This window comes from Vombatus ursinus, unplaced genomic scaffold (genome assembly GCF_900497805.2).
Source record: "Vombatus ursinus unplaced genomic scaffold, bare-nosed wombat genome assembly UNPS02014781.1, whole genome shotgun sequence".
NCBI lineage: Eukaryota > Metazoa > Chordata > Mammalia > Diprotodontia > Vombatidae > Vombatus > Vombatus ursinus.
This window is the reverse complement of record NW_020954559.1, coordinates 14,712,524-14,734,786: the sequence shown is the minus strand read 5'-3', so window position 1 is coordinate 14,734,786 and position 22,263 is coordinate 14,712,524. Positions and strand designations below refer to the sequence as shown.

At 36.3% G+C, this 22,263-nt stretch overlaps 1 protein-coding gene across 4 annotated transcripts in view; it reads right to left on the bottom strand.

Annotated features, from left to right (window-relative positions):
• LOC114046348 (transcription factor Dp-1) overlaps nucleotides 1-22,263 on the bottom strand; it is a 129,995-nt gene that overhangs the window by 69,009 nt on the left and 38,723 nt on the right. For all 4 annotated transcript variants that reach the window (XM_027866652.1, XM_027866655.1, XM_027866653.1 and 1 more), the window contains exon 3: nucleotides 1,251-1,317. In XM_027866652.1, the coding sequence (XP_027722453.1) occupies nucleotides 1,251-1,317 (67 nt within the window). The remainder of the gene's footprint in view (nucleotides 1-1,250; nucleotides 1,318-22,263) is intronic.

Sequence of the window (22,263 nt, the reverse complement as noted above, 5' to 3'; positions counted from 1 at the left end):
AAGATTTAAAGTCTTCCATGTACACTCAGCAATAAACTATGTCATTCATCTGAGGACCAACTAAGTAAGCTGGGAGAGGCTCATCACCAGTAAGGAGGTCATCAGGTAATAAATATCTTCAGTGCCAGAAACTCAAAAAGATTAAAGTTTGAAAGAGTTAAAACTTACAACAGTATAGATACAAAAATGAATGAAACATCACATCCTTTAAGCAGTAAGGATGTATGTGAGTACCTCAGTTTCTTCAACTACAATAATAGCAGCTACTTCACAGGGTTGTAGTAAGATTAAAATGAGATAATATTCAAAAGGCACATTGTGCTGTTGATTTTGGAGAGGTGCCTTGGCTAGTTCTTTTTGCCAGTAAATTGGAAATCAGTAAGACAAATACTATTAACAGGTAATTTCAAACTAGTTTTCTTTAATAATATAAAAACTATATTTATACGGAATTATGAAGTTCACAAAACATTTCCTCACAACAACCTTGTTAATAAGATAATGCAAGTATCATTACTGTCACTTTACAAATGAGCAAAGGGACTCAAAAATTAAGTGATTTCCCTAGAGTTACACAATTGTTAAATATTTGAGTCAAAATTTTAACTCAAATCTCCCCTGACTCCAAGTGCAGCATTCTTCATATTACACTATTACATATGAACCTTCACTAAAAAAGTAATTTTCAGAAATTATTTATCAAAATTCCAGAATCAATATGGACCTGCAAACAAAAATGATTAAACTACATTGGTTTACAACATTAGGGAGTCATTAAGCTCTTAAGCAGGGAAAAATAGGGAATTCCAATATTGAATGTACTGAGTGATACACTATCCTATTTTGATGGGGCCAGTGACAATTCCAAGGTGGCGCAGCTTTAGTCTTGGTCTTGGTGAAAAATCGATATTGGGGTAAGGCTAGCATTTCCATCTAAACATTGGGTAAGTAAAGGGAAAATGGCTCAATGCTCTTCAGCACAGGATGATTTACTGAACACTACTAATCATTAAAACACAAGAAATAAAGATCAACTACTTGATAAACACAAAATGGTCAATGAATCTGCATTCCTATTATGTAAAACAATGATAAAAGGGAGAGTTATGAATAAGCATTACATAAAATACATCATTACATAAAAATTAAATTAATTTCAATTACTATAGGTATAAAACTCTAAAAGAAGTTTAAAGGTTATTTAATAAATGAATTTTTAATGTAAATTATTTTCAAAATGAGCTTCTTACCTTTTCCAGGACTGAGGTTTTGGTCTATAAAAACCTTTAGCTCTCCATTTGCTTCAATTAGGCCGGCCTATAAAAGAAGATAAAGTGCATATTTATTATCTACAAAAGCTATAAAGTTAATGGATATGAAATCTTACTAAACTAACACAAATATAAAAACATTAAAATTCAACATAGTAATTTGATTTTCAAAGAACTTCACTGAATCACTGTTTTGCACAAATTTTCTTAAATTCATATAACTCATCAGAAAACTCAAAGTAAAAAAAAAAAATCAATGGATATTTATTGGAAGCCTACTATATCCCCAGAATTATGCTGGCACTAAGGAGGATACAGCTTGCTGAACGTCATCAATAACAAAATAATACCACCTGAAAATTATAGCTTTTAAGAATGTAGCTTTTAAGGGGCAGCTAGGTGGCGCAGTGGTTAGAGTACCAGCCCTGGAGTCAGGAGGACCTGAGTTCAAATCCAACCTCAGATACATAACACCAGCTGTGTGAGACCTTGGGCAAGTCACTTAACCCCATTGCATAGACCAAAAAAAAAAAAAAAAAGAATGTGGCTTTTATTAACCAACTAAAGTGAATTTCAAATTAGTTTAAGGAATAAGCAATATATTTATGTTCAAATTCAACAAATATTTATTATCTACTGTATACATAGCAAGTTGCTAGAGATTTGAAATGACAAATTGAGACAAGACCTGATACTTGTTCTCATTGAGTTTATATACTAGTGAGGGGATTTTGGTTGTTCAGTCACTCAATTGTATCTGACTTCCTGTGACCCCGTGGACCATAGCATGCCAGGCCCTTTATCCTCCACTATCTCTCGGTTTGTCCAAGCTCATGTTCACTGTTTCCATGACACTATCTATCCATCTCATCCTCTGCAGTCCCTTTCTCCTTTTGCCTTCAATCCTTCCCAACAGTAGGGTCTTTTCCAATGAGTACTGTCTTCTTATTATGTGACCAAAGTATCTAAGATTCAGATTCAGTATTTGACCTTGCAGTGAACAGTCTGAAAAAATTTGTTTAAGTATTGACTGGTTTGAGTGCCTCGTTGTCCAAGCGATTCTCAAAAGTCTTCTCCAGCACCACAATTAGAAAGCATCAATTCTGTGGCTCTCAGCTTTCCTTGCAGTCCAACTCACAGCCATACATTGCTTCTGGAAAACCCATGGCTTTGACTATACAAACCTTTGTGGGCAAGGTGATGTCTCTGTGTAGTATGCTGTCCAGATGCTGTCCAGTATGCTGGCCATAGCTTTCCTTCCAAGAAGTAAGTGTATTTTAATTTCATGGCTGCAGTCACCATCTGTAGTGATCTTTGAGCCCAAGAACATTAAATCTGACACTGCTTTCATTTCTTCTCCCTCTTGACCAGGAAGTGATGGGCCCAGATGCCATGATCTTAGTTTTTTGTTTTTTGATGTAAAACCTTGAAGTCATCTTTTACACTCTCCTCTTTCACTGTCATCAAGAGGCTTCTGAATTCTTCTTCACTGTCTGCCATCAGAGTGGTATCATCTGAATATCTGAGATGGTTGCTGTTTCTCCTAGCAACACTGATTCTAGCTTTTAATTTGTCCAGCCTGGCATTTCACATAATGTACTCTGCTTATAAGTTAAATAAGGTGGCAATACACAGCCTTCCATACTCCTTTTCCAATCTTAAACCAATCAGTTGTTCCATATTCAGTTCTAACTATTGCTTCTTGGCCTGCATATCAGTTCCTCAGGAGACAAGTAAGATGATCTGGTAGTCCCAACTCTTTGGAGACTTGCCGCATTTTGTTGTGATCCACACAGGCAAAGGCTTTAGTGTAGATTTTTTTTGTTTTTTTCTGGAACTCCCTTGCTTTCTCCATAACCCAGCAAATGTTTGCAATTTGATCTCTAGTTCCTCTGCCCCTTTGAAAATCAGCCTGCTCCTTATAGTAATTCTTGGTTAACATATTACTGAGGCCTAGATTGCAGAATTTTATGTATAACCTAGTTGGTGTGTGAAATGAGTGCAGATGTTCAGTAACCTGAACATTCTTTGTCATTGCCCTTCTTTAGATTGAGACGTAAACTGATTTTTTTCCAATCCAGTAGCTGCTGGTGAGTTTTCTAAATTTGCTGGCATATTGACTGCAGCCCTATAACAACATCATCTTTTAGGATTTTAAATAGCTCAGCAGGAATTCCATCATCTCCACTAGCCTTACTGTAAGCAATACTTCCTAAGGCCCACCTGACTTCATTCTCCAGGATGTCTGGCTCTAGATCAGTAACTACACCATCCCCATTATCAGTCATGTTAAGATCTTTTTTATACAGTTTTTCTATGTATTTCTACCACCTCTTCTCAATCTCTTCTATTCTGTTAAGTCCCTACCATTTTTATCTTTTATCATGCCCATTTTTTTCATGAAACATTTGTTCTTGAAGAGATTTCTTGTCTTTGTCATTGTATCGTTTTCTTCTATTTCTTTGTATTGATCATTTATGAAAACTTTCTTATCTCTCCTTGCTATTCTCTGGAATTCTGTATTCACTTGAGAATATCTTTCCTGTCTCCTTTCCTTTTCCCTTTCCTTCTTTCCTCAGCTATCTGTATAGGCCTCATCAGAAAGCCATTTTGCTTTTTTTTTCCTATCTCCTGAATAATATTGCAAACCTCTGTCCATGGTCCTTGAGGCATTCTATTTACCAAATTCAATCCCTTAAATCTGCTCATCACTTCTGTTTCACATTCATAAGGGATGTTATTTAGCTCATACCGAATTTAAATCTGAATTTTGCAATAAGAACCTCATGATTTGAGCCACACTCCAGATCCTGATTTAACTGACTGTATAGAGTTTCTCTACCTGTGGCTACAAAGAGATAATTTGTTGGTCATAGCAAACACTCTTTTTCAACAACCCAAAAGGTGACCCCACACATGAACATCACCAGATGGTCAATATCGCAATCAGTAGGGGATATGACTTATAAAAACAAAGAGTAAGAATTCTAACAGATATAAAAAGAATTTGAAATAATAGAGAAATAATACAAAAACAAGTTAAATTAGAGGGGTACAAAACAAAGGCTTTGGTAAAAGGAAAGAAAAATTAGGGAAGGCTTCATTAAGGAGGCAGTACTTAAATTGGGCTTTAAAAGCTGGGCAGAAATTCAACACGTAAAAGTCAGAAAGAGAGGTCAGAGGGAGGGTAGATCAAGGGAGACAGTGGTCAAAAGCAAAAGAGACTCTTAGAAAGGAGGGAGGGTAAAAAGAGAAGGAAAAGTATAAGAAAATTAGATGAAGGGAAACACACAGTTAACAATCATAACTGTGAAGGGGACTGAAATGAGCTCATCCAAAAAATGGAAGAGGATAGCGGTATGGATTAGAAACCAGAATCCAACAACATATTATTTACAAGAAGCACTCTTGAAACAGAAAAGATACACACACTTAAAATAAGGCGCTGGAGCAGAATCTATTAAGCTTCAGCTGAAATTTTAAAAGGACAGAGGTGACAATATTTCAAAAAAAGTAAAAGCAAGAATAGATCTAATTAAAAAAGACAAACAGAAAAACTATATTTTGCCAAAAGATATCATAGACAATGAATTAATATCAATATTTAACATGCATGTACCAAACAGCAAAGCACTCAAATTCTTAAAGGAAAAATTAAGTTACAGCAGGAAACAGACAGTAAAACTAAGAGAGGGACAACAATTTATCCTTCTCCAACACAGATAAATCTAACTAGAAAATAAAAAAGAAGCTAAGGAGATGAATAGAATTTTATAAAAGTTATATATTATAGACCTCTAGAGAATACTGAATGGAAATAGAAGGAGTATACCTATTTCTTCTCTCTCTCTTTTTTTTTTTTTTTTTGGCTAGGCAATGGGGTTAAGTGACTTGCCCAGGGTCACACAGCTAGTAAATGTTATGTGTCTAAGGCCGGATTTGAACTCAGGTCCTCCTGAATCCATGGCCGGTGCTCTATCCACTGCGCCACCTAGCTACTCCTGAGTATACCTATTTCAAAGCTGTGCATGGCACTTTCACAAAAACTGACTGTGTATTAAGGCATAAAACTTTCACAAACAAATGCAGAAAAGCAGAAAGATTAAGTGCATCTTTTTCTGACTATAATGCAATAAAAATTACATTCAACAAATGGCCTTTGAAGCATAGATTAAAATTTAATTGGCAACTAAATAACCTAGTCCTAAATTATGATTGAGTCAAAGAATATATTACAGAAAAAATAATTTCATTAAAAATAAGGAAAACGAGACAATATACAAAAATTTGTGAAATGAAGCCAAAGCGGTAGCTAAACGCTTACATCACTAAAAAAGAAAAATGCAGATGCATGAACTGGACATGCAGCTAAAAATTAAGAAAATCAAGAAATTCAAAACCCCAAATTGAACACCAAAATATAAATTCCAAAAATAAAAGAGATTAGCAAAATTTAAAGTTTTAAGAACAGATCTAATAAATAAAACTGGATGCTGGGGTGGGGGGAGAAATAAAATAAACATGACTAATTTGATTAAAAAAAAAAAAGAAAATCAAATTACCAGTATGAAAAATAAAAAAGATCAACTAACAAGCACTGATGATGAGATAAAAGCAATTATTAGTAGCTATTATGCCCAACTCTATGCCAGTAAAACTAATAATCTTAATGAAATGGATATTTATAAAAATGTAAATTGCCCAGAACATGACACAGAATATTTATATAACCTTATTTTAGAAAAAGATCATGAAAAAGTCATAAATTACTTCCCTGAGGGGGGGAAAAACCTAGGACCAATGGATTTACATGTGAATTCTATCAAATTTTTTTTTAATTCCAATATTGCACAAACCCTTTGAAAAAAATAGGTTAAAAAAAGAATCCTGGAAATATGAAGCAAATATGATCTTAATACCTACACCAGAGATAGTAAAAACAGAAAAAGAAAATAACAGACTAATTTCCCTAATGAATATTGATGGAAAAGTTTTAAATAAATTGCTAGGAAGGAGATTTTAGCAATATGCACAAAGATCATATACTATGGCCAGCCTAAATTCATACCAGGAATTCAGGGCTGGTTCAATATTAGGAAAACTATCAGCATAATGGACCATATTAATGACAGAAACAAAAAAAAAATCACATGATTATTCTGATACAGAAAAAGTTTTTGACAAAATACAATATCCATTCCTGTCAGAAACACTAGAAAGCACAGGAATAAATGGTGTTTTCCTTAAAATGATAAGTAGTATCTATCTAAAACCAAGAGCAAGCACTATCTTTAATGGGGATAAACTTGAAGCCTTTTCAATAAGATCAGGAGTGAAGCAAAGATGTCTATTATCACCATTATTTTTCAATATAGCATTAGAAATGCTAGCTGTGATAATACAATAAGAAAAAGAAACTGAACAAATACAAATAGGCAATGAGGTAAGGAAACAAAACTATCACTCTTTGCCAATGATAAGATGGTACACTTAGAGAACTCTAAACAATTAACTAAGAAAAAGTTGAAACAATTAGCAACTTCAGCAAAATTGCAGGATATAAAATAAACGCACGTAAATCATCAGCATTTCTATATACTACCAACAAAACCCAGCAGAAAGAGACAGAAAGAGAAACTTCATTTAAAATAACTGAGGGCAATATAAAATACTTGGGAGTCTATCTGCCAAGACAAACCCAGGGACTACACAAAAATAATTACAAAACATTTTTCACACAAATAAAGACATATCTAAACTATTGGAGAGATATTCATTGCTCATGGGCAGGCTGAGTCAATATAATAAAAATGACAATTCTCCTAAGTTAATTAATAACTCAGTGCCATACCAATCAAAATACCAAAGAAATATTTTATGGAACTACAAAAAATAACAACAAAATTCATCTAGAAGAACAAAAGGTCAGGAATATCAAAGGATTCAATAAAAAAAAAGGTGAAGGAAGGTGGTTAGCTATACAAGATTTCAAACTAAATTACAGAATGGTAATCATTAAAACAATATGACATTGGCTAAGAAACAGAATGGTGGATCAGTAGACTAGATTAGGTACACAATATATAGTAGTAAATGACCACTAGTACTTGATAAACCCAAAGATCCAAGTTTTGGGGCCAACAACTCACCATGTGACAAAAACTGCTGGGAAAATTGGAGAGCAGGTTGTCAGAAACTAGTCATAGACCAACATCTCACATCACATACCAATGATTCAAACACAAAGAGTGATATAATAATTAGGGGAGCCTAGAAAAATGTATATCAGATCTATGAATAAGGGATAAGTTTATGACCAAACAAGAGATAGAGAGAATCACAGAAAGCAAAATGGATAATTTTGATTACATGAAATTCAAAAGCTTTTGCAGAAACAAAATTAATACAGACAAGATCAGGAGGAAAACAGGAAACTGGGGGGAAATTTTAGAGCATGTTTCTCAGATAAAGACTTCATTTCCTAAATATATAGGGAACTGAGCCAAATTTATAAAAAAAATAAGAACCATTCCCCAATTGATAAATGGTCAAAGGATATTAACAGGCAGTTTTCAGAAGAGATCAAAGCTATCAAAAGTCATATGAAAAAAATGTTCTGAATCACTATTGATTAGAGCAATGCAAATGAAAACAACTCTGAGCTTACCATCTTACACCTATCAGATTGACTAAAATTATATATACACATACACAATGACTACAATAATGTAAATGAAAAAGAAAGTGAAAACTGTTTAATTACAATGATCAACTTGGCCCTGATGAAGAGATAAGAAAATGGAATTCTCTCCTTTCATTAGAGACACAGGAGATTATGTACAGTTCAAGTTGCATATACTGTCAGACCTCCTTGGGTAGAGCACCATCATCATCATCAACCATAAGCATTTAAATACTTCCTATGTGCCATGCACTGAGAATACAAAGGCAAAAACAGATCATCATCCTCAAGAAGCATACATTCTAAGGGGGATACAATGTTCAAGTAACTATGTACATTTAAGATACAATATAAATGAGAAGTAATTTCTAAAGGACTGCACTAGAAGTCTGTATTGAGGGGGCTGAAGAATGAAGTGGAACTACTGGGGGGGGAAAAAACATCTCTTGTAGAAAATGGGATTTTACCTGATGAGCCTTGAAGGAAGCCAGGGAAGCCAGGAGGTAAGGGTGAGGAAAGTATGCCAGGCATGAGTGAGAGGCAGTGAAAAGTGCAGAGATGGAGCGTCCTGTGTGAGAAGCCACATAATAAGGCCAGTGACGCTGGATCATAAGAGTATGTAAAGAATTTGGTATTAAGAAGACTGGAAAGACTGAAAGGGCCAGATTGGGAAGGGCTTTAAAAGCCAAACAAAGTGTTTTATATTTGATCCTGGAAGTAACAGACTAGCTTCTAGGGGGTGGGGGTAGGTGTTACGGTCAGGCCCCATTAGGAAGATTACTTAAGTGAACGATGGTAAAAACAGTAAGATTGGCTAAGTACAGGAAGAGTGAAAGAGTCAAGATAATGTTATGAACTCTCAGAAGACCAGAAAGACAGTAGCACCTTCAACCAAAATAAGTTAGTGGTACCACCCTCTACTGGCCTAACTCATTCAATTTTGTGTATTCCAGTTGCTAGGAAGTTTTTTGTAGAAGCAGCTTAAGCATCTATCTCTATTTGTACTCATTGTTCCTTGCTCGGCCCTCTGTAACATTTCTAATCTGTCTTCCCTACAACAGACCTTCACTTAAAGATATGAATTCTATCTCTACCCTCACTTCTCCACATTAAACATTCCCAACCAGTTCTTAAAAGGTCTTGAACTCTCTTCTACAAAATTCATCATCCTGTCCATTGCTTCTCTTTACATGTTCCATTTTTTGAAATGCTTTTTCTAAAACATGGCACCCAGAACAGCATTAAAGAAGTAGGCTGACAAGGACAAAGTACAGTGAGACTATTATCTCTTTCACTGTATGTATGCAGAATGCCTCTCATTTCAGCCCAAGACTGAGTTGGCATTTTTTTTGTTGTTGTTGCCATATCCCATTGTTGAGTCATACTGAGCTTTCAGCTCATTAAAGTGATCTTTTTCATAAAAACTGCTGTCTAGCTACTTTATCTTACTATACTTGTGAAACTGATTTTTCAACATCCAAATGCAGGACATTACATTCACCTCTATTAAATTTAATGTTATTTATTTTACCTTGTCAAGGTCTCTTTGGAACCTGATTCTATTGTCCAATGCAATTTTTGAAACACAATTTGAAACCAGATTCTCTGAATCCTAATTCAGAGCTTACCCGCTGATTTTCAGCTGCTCTGCTTTTAACAAAGACAGTAAATATCTAGGTAGCTCATGCCACCTATTACAACTATGTCCTGCCATGAAGCTAGCTTTGCCAATTACTATATACCAATTCAGAAACTTTTAACCCAATTCACATTTCTGGGCAAGTTGTCTAAAGTATATAGTCCAGAGCATTACACAAATATTTAAAGCTGGGCGGGACCCTAAAAATCCTCTTGTCTAACTTTCCTTGACCAGTTTTACAGAGGAGTAAATTAAAGTTCAAAAGCTTAAGGGACTTTCCCAAGATCAAACTGGTAATTAGAGGCAGAGCCAAGACAGGAAACCATACCCTCAGTTTCCCAGTCTAGTGTTTTTTGTTTGTTTGTTTATTTATTTATTTATAAATCTATATCCCTCGGGGTTTTTTTTACCCCCTTACATCTTTTTAACTACATTATCTCTTTTTCTCCTTCCTTTAATCACCCATTAAATCTCCACCATATTTCCCCTCCCAGTCTGCAGACCACTCACCACTCCACACCATTTATTTAATCTGTTCCTTTTGAACATTAAGGAGTCTTACATTATCATAGACCACTCACAAGTTACACCTTACCCTATCTTGGCAATACCAATGAGATCCTATTTGCTGTCTTTCTAACTCACTTTATTTATTACCCATACTTAATATTCTTTCACTTGATGGCCTCTCATCAGCTCCCATGAATTCAATTATCATCTCTATGCTAATGATTCCCAAGGCTATATACCCAGCCCAAGTCTCTCTACTAAGTTACTCACACATTACCAATTGCCTTTCAGACATCTCAAATCGTATGTCTCATAGCCATCTCAAACTCATTATATCCAAAATAGAACTCAATCTTTCTCCCAAAACCATCCCCTCTTCCCAGCTTCTCTCTAAGTATGAAAAGCTTCACCATCTTCCCAGTCATCTAAGCTCAAAACATTGTTGTCATCCTCAACTCCTCTGTGAAATTCATTCCATGTAACCAATCTATTGCCAAATCTTACCATTTCTACCTTCACAATGTTGCTCATGTCCATCCCCTTCTTTGTTCACACGCACAGCCACAACCCTCCTTCAGATACTCATCATCTCTCATCTGGACTGATATCCTAGCCTCAAATCTCTTCCACACTATCTCTTTTTCACTCAGCTTCCAAGATGACTTTTTCCTAAAGTGAAGGCCTGTACAGATTAGCCCCTTACTCAATACCCTCCAGCAGCTCCCAGTTACCTCTAGACTCTTCTGTTTGGCATTTAAAACTCTTATCTCCAACCCTTCCCTACCTTCTGAGTCTTCTTATACTTTACTCTTCCCCACAATCTAGCTAACTGTGCCTACTTGCACACAACACTCTACCTGTCTCCATTCCTTTGCATTCATCATCCCAAACATTAGGAACGCTCTGCCCCTTACCTTCACCACTCAGCTTCCCTGCTTCCTTCAATACTCAGTTCGAATCCAAACTTCTGCAAGAGAACTCTCCTCAGCCCACCAGCTGCTATTACTTTCCCTTCCCAAATTACCTTTCATTTATTCTGTATACATCTTGTATGTACTCAGTTATTTACACACTATCTCCCTCATTAGAATATACACTCCTTGTGGGCAAGGACTGTCTTTTGACTTTCTTCATATTTCCAGTGCTTAACATGGTACCTGGAACATAGGATACTTAATAAATGCATGATGATAGCCTACTTACACTGCTCATTAATTAACATCCGGGATCTATTCTACTGTTATTTTTCCACTGTACAGTTACTTTCTCCTGTAAATTACTATTGTTCTTTTTTATTGTTGGTTTTGGCAACTCTCTCAACCTCCCTTTTCAATTTAAAGCCTTCAAGAACAGATTAGCAAATCTCTAGCCAAGTAAACTCTTCCCATCCTCATTAAGTGTACTGCATCCCTTGCCAAAAGCCTGTTTATTCTTGTATCTTAATTAGGCTATGGTCCACAAAACCAAATCCCATCTCTTAGGTAATGTTTTGCATCCCATGTCTTCCTCCTACTTTTAATTGGCAGTGGCAAGTAAAATGAGCCACTTATGCCCACCAAATTCTTCAGCTGCCTACCTAAGATTTCATAATAAGACTTCAATGCTCCTCTTTGAGCTCTCATTTGTTTCCACATGTATCACCAAGAGTATATATTGATTATCAGGTCTGATTTTAGAAGCTTCCTATCTTGCTCTAGAGCTGTCTTCTTGGGTAAAATGGTCATCAATTAATAACTTCCTGCTAATGCTTTGATACACAAGCAAATGCAAAATCTAGGTGTGAGATAGACTGGCTCCAAACATTCCAAAAACTCCAAACTCTTAGCCTTGTATCCTAGATATGAGTCCTAGGAAGATAACATACTTCCTGATTGGTCATGGCAACAGTGAACACCTATGCTACCTTTGTACTCTACAGTAGGACTCACTGGTTACCATCATACATTTCTTCTTCCTGTAACCAGTAACAGATGTTGTTCATACTGCTGGCACCATTAGATTCTCATTATGATCCTGAAGCACAGGCAACTTCTTTTTCTTCTTAAAATCCAGATTCCTCCTCCCAAGATTGAAACCTCAGACCTATCACAACATTTCAACTATTGTTTCTTTCTTTTCTCTTAGACTTAAGCTACATTTTCACACCATCCATTCTCTTAACACCACTTCGGACTCGTTTCTGCCTCTTTAATCACTGTTGGTTTTGTTGTATTATTTACTGATAAACCAGGAAGGTTAATTTAGCCCTTTGCTTCTTAAAGGGAGACCAATTTATTTATATTTCTTACATGCAAATCTGATGATAGTCCCAGAAGAAAAACAAAGACAGCAAAATCCTTGCAGGCCCCAGAAGCTACTCCACTCTCAATACTTACTAAGAATGAAACATTTCAATCTTTGTTAACTCTTCTATCTACTCCCATTGCTAATCTCCCTAGAGAGCAGAGAATCTACTCCATCACTACCAGGTCCACTTCTGCTGCCCTTAGGAGCTCCTGAAAAAAAGCTTTTAGGTGCTTCCCGTCTTGCAGTGAGGCACCTTCTTTGGAGGATGTGGCCATCAACAAGCAATCTTCAGTTAATGCTTTGATGCAAGCACTGGCAAAAAAGGATTGTGAAATGGTCTTGCCTTACACATTCTGAACTCCAAACTCTTAGCCTTTTTCAACTTCTTCTCTCCTACTGTCTTGTGGGATCAGAAACTTTATTCCATCCTGTGTCTTCACTATCATGTAGACAACCAAACAATCCAAAATAGCTGGGAATACACAAGTAATTTCTATCTAGATTTATTATCTATTAAAAGAAATTATGCAGCAGATAATTATGTTTGACCTAGCTGACTAATAACATCTTGTAGTATTCCCCTAAGTATATAAACACAATTTATGTCAGAATGGTTTTTAAATGTAAAGTTGCTTTTATAGTATATAATGGGAATGTACAGTCCTAAAGGTAGCAGTAAGAAACCATCCTGGAATCAAAATATTACCTCCATAAGTAATATAAATCATGTGAACACAAGTAACACCAGTTTTTCACTGGTTCACTGGCATATGCTATTTTTCACTTCTTTGACCTTTTCTTAAGATTCTGCCAATGACAAAGAGAAATGTCCAACAGCCTTCCAAAGTGTAACAATGAGATGGATTTTCTAAGAAGATATCACATCTAAAAGCCAGGAACAATTATAATGGAATTGAATAACTTTTTTTTTTTTAAGTATTGGGCCAAGCATTACACATAAAGGAAACACAAACTGAACTAACTTGTCCCAATTTTCAATTATACTACAAGGCATGTAAAATAGACCATTTATCTAAAAGGTAAATAATTCTATAGAGTTTTTTCACTATCTTGTTTTTTTTTTACTTAATTTATTTTGATTTATCAATAATCACTTCCATAAGCTTTTGAGTTTTAAATTTTTCTCCCCCTCCCTCTCCAAGATGGCACACAATCTGATATAGGCTACACATATGCATTCCTATTAAACAGAGGTTAAGTATGCAAGACACAGTAATCAATGACTATAGTAATCTATTATTTGATAAACCCAAAGACCCTAGTTTCTGGGATAAGAACTCACTCTTTGACAAAAACTGCTGGGAAAACTGGAAAAGAGTATGACAGAAACTAGGCATAGACCAAAATCTCACCCACATACCAAAATAAAGTCAAAATGGGTTCATGATTTAAATAGAAAGGCTGATACTGTAAGCAAATTGGGAGAGCAAGGAACAGTTTACCTATCAGATTTATGGAGAACAGAAGAACTCATGACCAAACAGGAGATAGAGAACATTATGAAATGCAAAATGGATAACTTTGATTACATTAAATTGAAAAGTTTTTGCACAAACAAAGCCAATGCAACTAAGATTAGAAGGAAAGTAGAAAAATGGAAAAGAATTTTTATAACCAGTGTCTCTGATAAGGGCCTCATTTCTAAAATATATAGAGAATTAAGTCAAATTTATGAGAATGCATTCCCCAATTGATAAACAGTCAAAGGATATGAACAGACAGTTTTCAGATGAAGAAATTAAAGCCGTCTACAGTCATATGAAAAAATGCTATAAATCACTATTGATTAGAGAAATGCAAATCAGAACAACTCTGAGGTACCACATCACACCTACCAGATTGGCCAACATGACAAAAAAGGAAAATATAAATGTTGGAGAAGATGTGGGAAAATTGGAACACTAATGCATTGCTGGTGGAGTTGTGAAAAGATCCACCCATTTTGGAAAGCAATTTGGAAATATGCCCAAAGAGCTATAAAAATGTGCATACCCTTTGACCCAGCAATAGCACTTCTAGGGCTGTATCCCAAAGAGATCATACAAATGGGAAAAGGACCCACATGTACACAAATATTTATAGAAGCTCTCTTTGTAGTGGCAAAGAATTGGAAATCGAGAGGACGCCCATCAATTGGGGAATGGCTAAACAAGTTGTGGTATATGAATGCAATGGAATACTATTGTGCTATATGAAATGATGAACAGGCAGACTTCAGAAAAACCTGGAATGACTTGTATGATCTGATGCTGAGTGAAGTAAGTAAAACCAGGAGAACATTGTACACAGTAACAGCCACATTGTGCAATGACTAATATTGATAGACTTAATCCTTTTCAGCAATACAAGGATCTAGAACATCTCCAAAGGCCTCATGATGGAAAATGCTATCCACATCTAAAGAAAGAACTATGGAGTCTGAATACAGATCAAAGCACACTACTTGCAATTTTTTCCTTCTATTGTGTTTTGTTTCCTCTTTTTGGTGGTTTCTCCTATTGTTTCTAATTCTTACTTACAACATCACTAATATCTTGTATTTCTTTTAAACTACCATATCTTAAATAAAGTACTTTAAATTAAACTACAGAGAGTATTACTGGCATAGAAATGATGACATAACATAATGAGTGTCATAACCACAAAGGAAATATAAACTCTCCCATAAAGGGAATTTAAAAATACTTCAAAAATAGGATTGTCCAGGATTGCTCTCTGTTTGTTAGATTTTTTTGTTCGACAGGGTAGATAATCTGAAAAACAGAAACAATTCTCTGAAATTAGATTTTCTCTAAAACAGCATAAAGAGTCAAACAATACCATTTGAACTAGTATTGCCTGACCAAAAATAAGTTCAGTAAATGTGAGGTTTTTGAAAACGCTTCATCTAGTTTAATTCTTTCAGATCCGCATAGGACAGATCTGTCAAAAAGTCCTGAATAGAAAGTTGTCATTGGAAGAATTAGATTTAGATGAAGCTGCAACGATTCTCGACAATTTTTAAAAAAAAAAAAAGCTTTTTCAAAAACCTCGGTTTCACTGATCCTATTTTGGGTTAGGCAAGACTAGTTCAAATGTCTAAGATATGACTAAATTGGGCAAGTCACTTAGCATCTCTGGTACTCAGCTTCCTCATCTGTAAAACTAATAAATGTAAATCTCTAAAAACAAAGTAAATAATTGCTAAAGGTCACTTCCAACATTAAATCCTACAATCCTACGACGTCCCAATGATTATCAAATTGTCAAATCAAAACTACACAATCTGCTACATTTATATTGTAAGTGACATCATTTAAAGAGCAGCGCTAACCATATCGCAAAAGTTACTGAACTGATTATATTCTTTGACCCAGAGACAGCACTGGTAAAAACTAGAGGAAAAAAATCCATATACACAGAAATATTTATAGCAGTATTTTTTGTAGTATCAAATTACTGGAAATAAAGTCACTGCCCAACAACTAGGGAATGGCTGAAGACACTGGGCTACAGGAATATCATAGAATATTACTTCACTGTGAAAAATAACAAATGAGAACCGTGGGAAGAATTGTACGACGTGAACACAAAATGAAATAAGCATAAGCAGGAGATTACATCAGAGGACCACAATAACGTAAAGGAAAGCAAATCTAAAAGACTTCAAAACGCTAATCAGTAACCAATCAAGACTTCAGAAGAATGAAGCATGCTTCCCACCTCTTGGCAGAGAAACAATGGGCTGGAGACACAAAAAGTACACATACATTAATAGACAGTCAATGGGCTTATTTGTTTTGCTTCACTACATTTATTAGTTACAAGGGAGCGCTTCAGAGGACGTGGGGAAGGTGGTGGGTACTAAGACCGATGAAAAAAGAAAAGAAAGGGAAAGGTATCAATGAAAAATCAACGTGTTTAAAAAATGCACAGAGAAGAAGAAAATGAAGTTCCTAAGAGAGTGAGGACAAGCAGGTCACTTTTATTACTACATTCTTAACTTCAGCATATGCTTCAAGTCAGTCAACAGGCATTTATTAACTGCCTATTATGTTCTAAGCACTGTGCTAACTGCCAGGGATACAAAGAAAGGCAAAAAAACAGTCCCAGCTCTCACAGAGCTCAGAGTCTACTGGGAGAGACAACATGAAAAAAAAAAACTACCTACGAACCAGTCATAGACAGTATAAGTTGGGAATAGTCTTAGAGGGCAGACCCTCTGATTAAGATTAAGACGACTTGGGAAATGAAGGCTTTTTGCAGGAGGGACTTTAGCTGAGACTTGAAGGAAGGCAGGGAAGGCAAAGGGACACCCATGGTTAGTGAGCATGACCTGGATTAGGACACAGCAAAGGAAACAGAAAGAGGAGACAGTCAGGAGGTGATCCAGAAGAGAACACTGTGCTGAAATCCAAGAGAAGATAAGGAAGAGGGTGATCTGACAGGCTGCAGAAACGTCAAGAAGGAAGAGGACTGAGAAGGGGTCAGTGGATTTGGCAATTAAGAGATCACCGGCAACTTTAAAGAGAGAAGTTTCAGTTGAACAATGGTGTTGGAAACCAGACTACAGAGGGCTAAGAAGAAAGTGAGAAGGGAAGTGAAGGCACCTAGTGTAGCTGTTCTTTTCATTTTTCAAGGAATACAAAAGGAAAAGGAAGAGAGATAAGTCAACAATTTCAGATATTCCAATTCCCATCTATAGTTCTGCTTGGTTTCCCCTTCACAGGATACCCCAGGGTGTCCCCCTGCCTTTCCAGCTTTTTGTCTTGTCTTCTCCCATCAGATTTTAAGTTCCTTAGTGACAGGGACTGTCTTTCTTTTTTACTTATTTGTATCCCAAGCAAATAGCACAGTGCCTGGCACATAGGAGGCACTTAATAAATATTTATTGAGGGGCAGCCAGGTGGTACAGTGGATAGAGCACCCACCCTGGAGTCAGGAGGACCTGAGTTCAAATCTGGTCTCAGTCACATGATACTTACTAGCTGTATGACCCTAGGCAAGAAACTTAACCCCAACTGCATCACCAAAAAAATTTATATATATTTATACACACACACACACACACACACACACACACACACATATAAATGTTTATTGAACTGATAATTCTTTTCCTGTTCTTTGTTATTGTCTGTTAAATTCAAGTAAAAAAAATTATAGTAAATCCATGAAGAAAGAAAAATATTTCTTTAAAAGGTAGCATAGGTGACTCTACCAGTTAAGAAGCCTGTAAAATAGATCATTTTCCTTTTTTTAATAGATTTTATTTATTAATATCTTTTGTTTTCATATGACCTAGATTTCTTCCTTTATCTCCTTTCCTCCCCACAAAGAACTATCCGTTGTTATTTTTCAAAAAAGAAAAAAAATCAGCAACAATGATCAATCAATACCTCAGAAGTGGTCCAATAGATATAAAAATATTTGTAACAGCTCTTTTTGTAGTAGCTAAAAACTGGAAGCTTAAGGGACTGTCCTCCTATCATGGAATGGCTAAACAAACTATGACATTCAAATATAATAGAACATCATAAGGTCAGTTTCAGAGCAAACTGAGAAAACATCATGAACAGATACAGAATGAACAGAACTAGGAGAATGACAATTATATAGAGAAAAATTACTTTGAAAGATTTTATAATTGATCAATGTAATGCCAAATCAGGAGTCCACAAGACTAAAGATGAAAACACCATAACCACCTCCTGCCAGAGCTTGGATGGGTTCAAAATGTAGAATGAGAAATTGGTGAATTGGTACACTGACAATGGCATTATAGACATGATCAATTGTGGAATATTTACCAATATCTTCTTTTCTTCTCCCTCACTGTCCAGTAGGGGAGTAGGGGCAGCAGGAGGGACAGAAAATAAAAACTCTAAAGAAATCTAGAGGGGAAAAGAATCTGTTATTAAAAAGTAATTTACTTCTAGAAATGAAGAGACCAATACATTTTTTAATTAATTTATTTTCATTTATCAACAATCATTTCCATAAGCTTTTGAGTTTTAAATTTTTCTCCTCCTCCCTCCTCACCTCCCTTCCCAAGATGGCGTGCAATCTGATATAGGCTATATATATACATATACATTCCTATTAAACATATTTTCACATTAGTGATGTTGTAAGTAAGAATTAGAACCAATAGAAGGAAACACCAGAAAGAGGAAACAAAACACATTAGAAAAAAAATAGCAAATAGTATGCTTCGATTTCATCCCATTCATATTCAGTGTTATGATTACTGTGTCTTTTTCTCCATCCTCCCCCCCACCCCCCCACCCCCATTTATGCTTTTCTTTCTCCTTTCTCCTTTTCCCTCCTCACTAGTGTTTGCTTTTGACCATGCCTTCCTCAGTCTCGCCTCCCTTGTTAGCCCCTTCCCTTTTCTTCCCTTTTACCACTACTACTTCTTCCCTCCCTTCTATGCCCCCTCCCTTTTCTTTCCTCTTTTCCCTCCTACTGCCTAAAGGATGAGCCGGATTTCTATACCTAACAGATCATGTTGTTCCCTTCTTGAGCCAAATCTGATGAGAGTAAGGTTCAAACAATGCTCATCTCCCTCCCTTCTTTCCCTCTGCTATAAAAGGTTTTTGTGCCTTTTCCTGTGATGTAATTTACCTTCGTCTGTCTCTTCTTTTCCTTTTCTCTCAGTACATTTTCTTAGTTAGATCTACTTACTTAGCACTTGATTAGATTTTTTTTATCATTACATCAAAGTCAACTTATATCCACCCCCTCTATGTATACTCCTTTAACGTGGTGTAATAACAATACAGTTCTCAAGAGTTACAAATGTCATCTTCCCTTGTAGGGATGTAAACAGTTTGCCCTTATTAATAACATGTTGTTTCTTTCTGACCCTTTTACCTCTTTATGTCTCTCCTGAGTCTTGTATTTGAAGATCAAATTTTCTGTTGAGCTCTGGTCTTTTTATCAGGAAGGTTTGGAAGTCCTCTATTTCAATGAATATCCATCTCCTCCCCTGAAGGATCATGCTCATTTTTGCTGGATAGTTGATCCTTCGTATTACAACACCAAGCTCCTTTGCCTTATGGAATATCATACTCCACCTGCTACAGTCTTTTAATGTAGAAGCTGCAAGGTCCTGTGTAATCCTGACTGTGGTTCCATGATATTTTAATTTTTCTTTCTGGCTGCTTGCAGCATTTTTTCTTTGACCTGGTAATTTTGGAATTTGGCTACTATATTCCTTGACATTTTCGATTTGCAATCTTTTTCAGGAGGTGATCTGTGGGTTCTTTCAATGGCTATTTTACCCTCTGGCTCTAGGACCTCAGAGCAGTTTTCCTTTATGATTTCCTGAAAGATACTGTCCAGGCTCTTTTTTTCATCATGATTTTCAGGTAGACCAATAATTTTTAAATTGTCTCTCCTGGATCAATTTTCCAGGTCAGTTGTTTTACCAATGAGGTATTTATGTTTTCATTATTTTTTTCATCCTTTTGTTTCTGTTTGACTGATTCTTGCTCTCTCATACAATCATTAGCTTTCATTTGCCCAATTCTAATTTTTAACAAACTGTTTTATTCAATTAGATTTTGTACCTCCTTCCCCATTTGGCCAATTGTATTTTTTAGGGACTTGTTTTCTTTAGTGTACTTTTTTTCCACTTGGCCAACTGTATTTTTTAGAGACTTGTTTTCTTCAGTATACTTTTTTTTTTCCAGTTGGCCAACTGTATTTTTTAGAGACCTGTTTTCTTCAGTATACTTTTTTTTTCCAGTTGACCAATTGTATTTTTTAAGGATTTGTTTTCTACAGTTAATTTTTGTCTTTCCTTTTCCAAGCTATTGACTCTCTCTTGCATACTTCTCATTTCTTTTCCCATTTTTTCTTCTACCTCTCTAATTTGACTTTTAAAATCCTTCTTGAACGCTTCTAAGAAGGCTTTTTGGGCTTCAGACCAGTTCATAATCCCTTTTGATTTTCCAGATGTAGGTTTGTTGACAATGGTGTCCTCTTCAGAATTTCTGCCTTGATCTTCACTGTTTCCATAATAAGAATCTATCGCATGTTTCTTTTTGCTCATGGTGATTGCTTATTTCCTGGCCTTTAAAGAGACTGAGCTCTCCTGCTGGGGAGCAGAGGGCACTGACCCAAGCTTCTTGTGTTGGGAGCCTAAGGCCTGGTCACTGACTTTGTGTGCTGGGACTTCCGATACTGGCAGTTGGAGGCTGTAGGGTTCTGGCAGCTTTCCTGGTGTTAGGCTGGAATCAGCAACACTGGAACTCTAGGGGTAGGATTGGGTAGTGTGGCCCCTGGAGATTCCTGCTCACCCAGACCTTGTCTTCCCTTTATTTTCTTCAGCTCTTTTCAGATGGATGTTGCAGGATGCTTATCCGCCTGGGGCCCCTTGGAGCGCTGCTTCTCAGAGTTTTGTTGAGGTACTGGGAGACCAGGTCGCTGTAGAATGCCGAGGCACCTGGTGGTTTTCCACACTGGTTTCCATCGGTTCTCCTGCCCTCACTGAGGCACTCGGGGGATCTGGTGTTGGTGTTTGCCTGCTCCACCACATGGGTTTCAGGATCTCCTGGTAAGCTGAGGTGGGGCTTTCCGCTAGCTTGCTGGGACGCCTCCCATTCTGTATTGCTCCCCTTTCCCCAGGGCAAGAGGGGCCTTTCCCATTAATCCCTCAAGCTACCTGAGCTACTGGACTGCTGTACCCCATCTTTCTTCTGGTTCAGCTGTTTCAGGGTTTTTCCTAGGGCAATATTTTCTGGGCTTTCAGAGGTTAATAAGGGAGGATCGACCAATAATTTTTTTTAATCTGACATTATATATAAATGTTCCCCATACTCATGGATCACACATAGACACTTGCCCCCAATTATGCCAAGGAGATAAGTAAAAAGGAGGTGACTTCTTCAGAGTCAAACTTCATAATTGTGAAAAATTTATATTTACTTTGTAGTTGTTCTTTCCATTTGCATTGATGTAGTCATTGTGTATTTTGTTTTCCTGGCTTTGCTTACTTCATTTTGTATCAGTTCATGTATGTCTCTCCATGCTTCTCTATATTTATCATGTTTGTCATCATGTCCCAGCACAGTAATATTTCATTAGATTCATATACCACAACTTGGCCATTCCCCAATCAAAGGGCATCTTTCTTTACAGTTCTTTGTCACCACAAGAAGTACTGCTATAAATATTCTGGCATATATTGACATTTTCTTTTGGTCAATGACCTCCGGGGTTATATAAGCTCTGGGTCAAAGGATGTAGACATGAATCACTTTATTTACTTACTTTCAAAGTGATTTCCAGAATGGCTGTGCTAAGTAGCTGCTTGGCCAAAAATTCATTAGTTTGTCAGTGAAAGCAGATCATTGTTATTGGACTACTTAGGCCTCAATTAGAATGATAAAAATAAAAAACAGAAATTGTTTTTCAGAGATCAACAAATCTAACCCCTACATGCGTCCAAGCATGACTACATGCTTTAACAGTCCTTAAATATCCAAAAAGATTGGCACAACTTGCCTCAGTAGTATGCTTTGGTGTTTTACCACCTCCTGCCAAGTTCTTCCTATGTCTAAATTAAATTTCTCATAATTTAAATATACTTCTTATTCTGTCCTTTAGAAGAGATAAGAATGGATGTATGCTCTCTCATAATAACTCTTCATAAGCTTACAGATAATCACTCTCAACCTCTTCCAGCTAAATAAATTATAACCAAACATATCTTTCTTGGACCGTCAAACACAGTGACCACTCAGTTTCTCAAACTACTTACTTCTCATGACCCACTACTCCACTCCACCTCAGTCATAATCATATCACACTCATGATCTTGTACCATTTTCATGTTCAAGAATTCCGAAATCCTCTTAATCAACCAC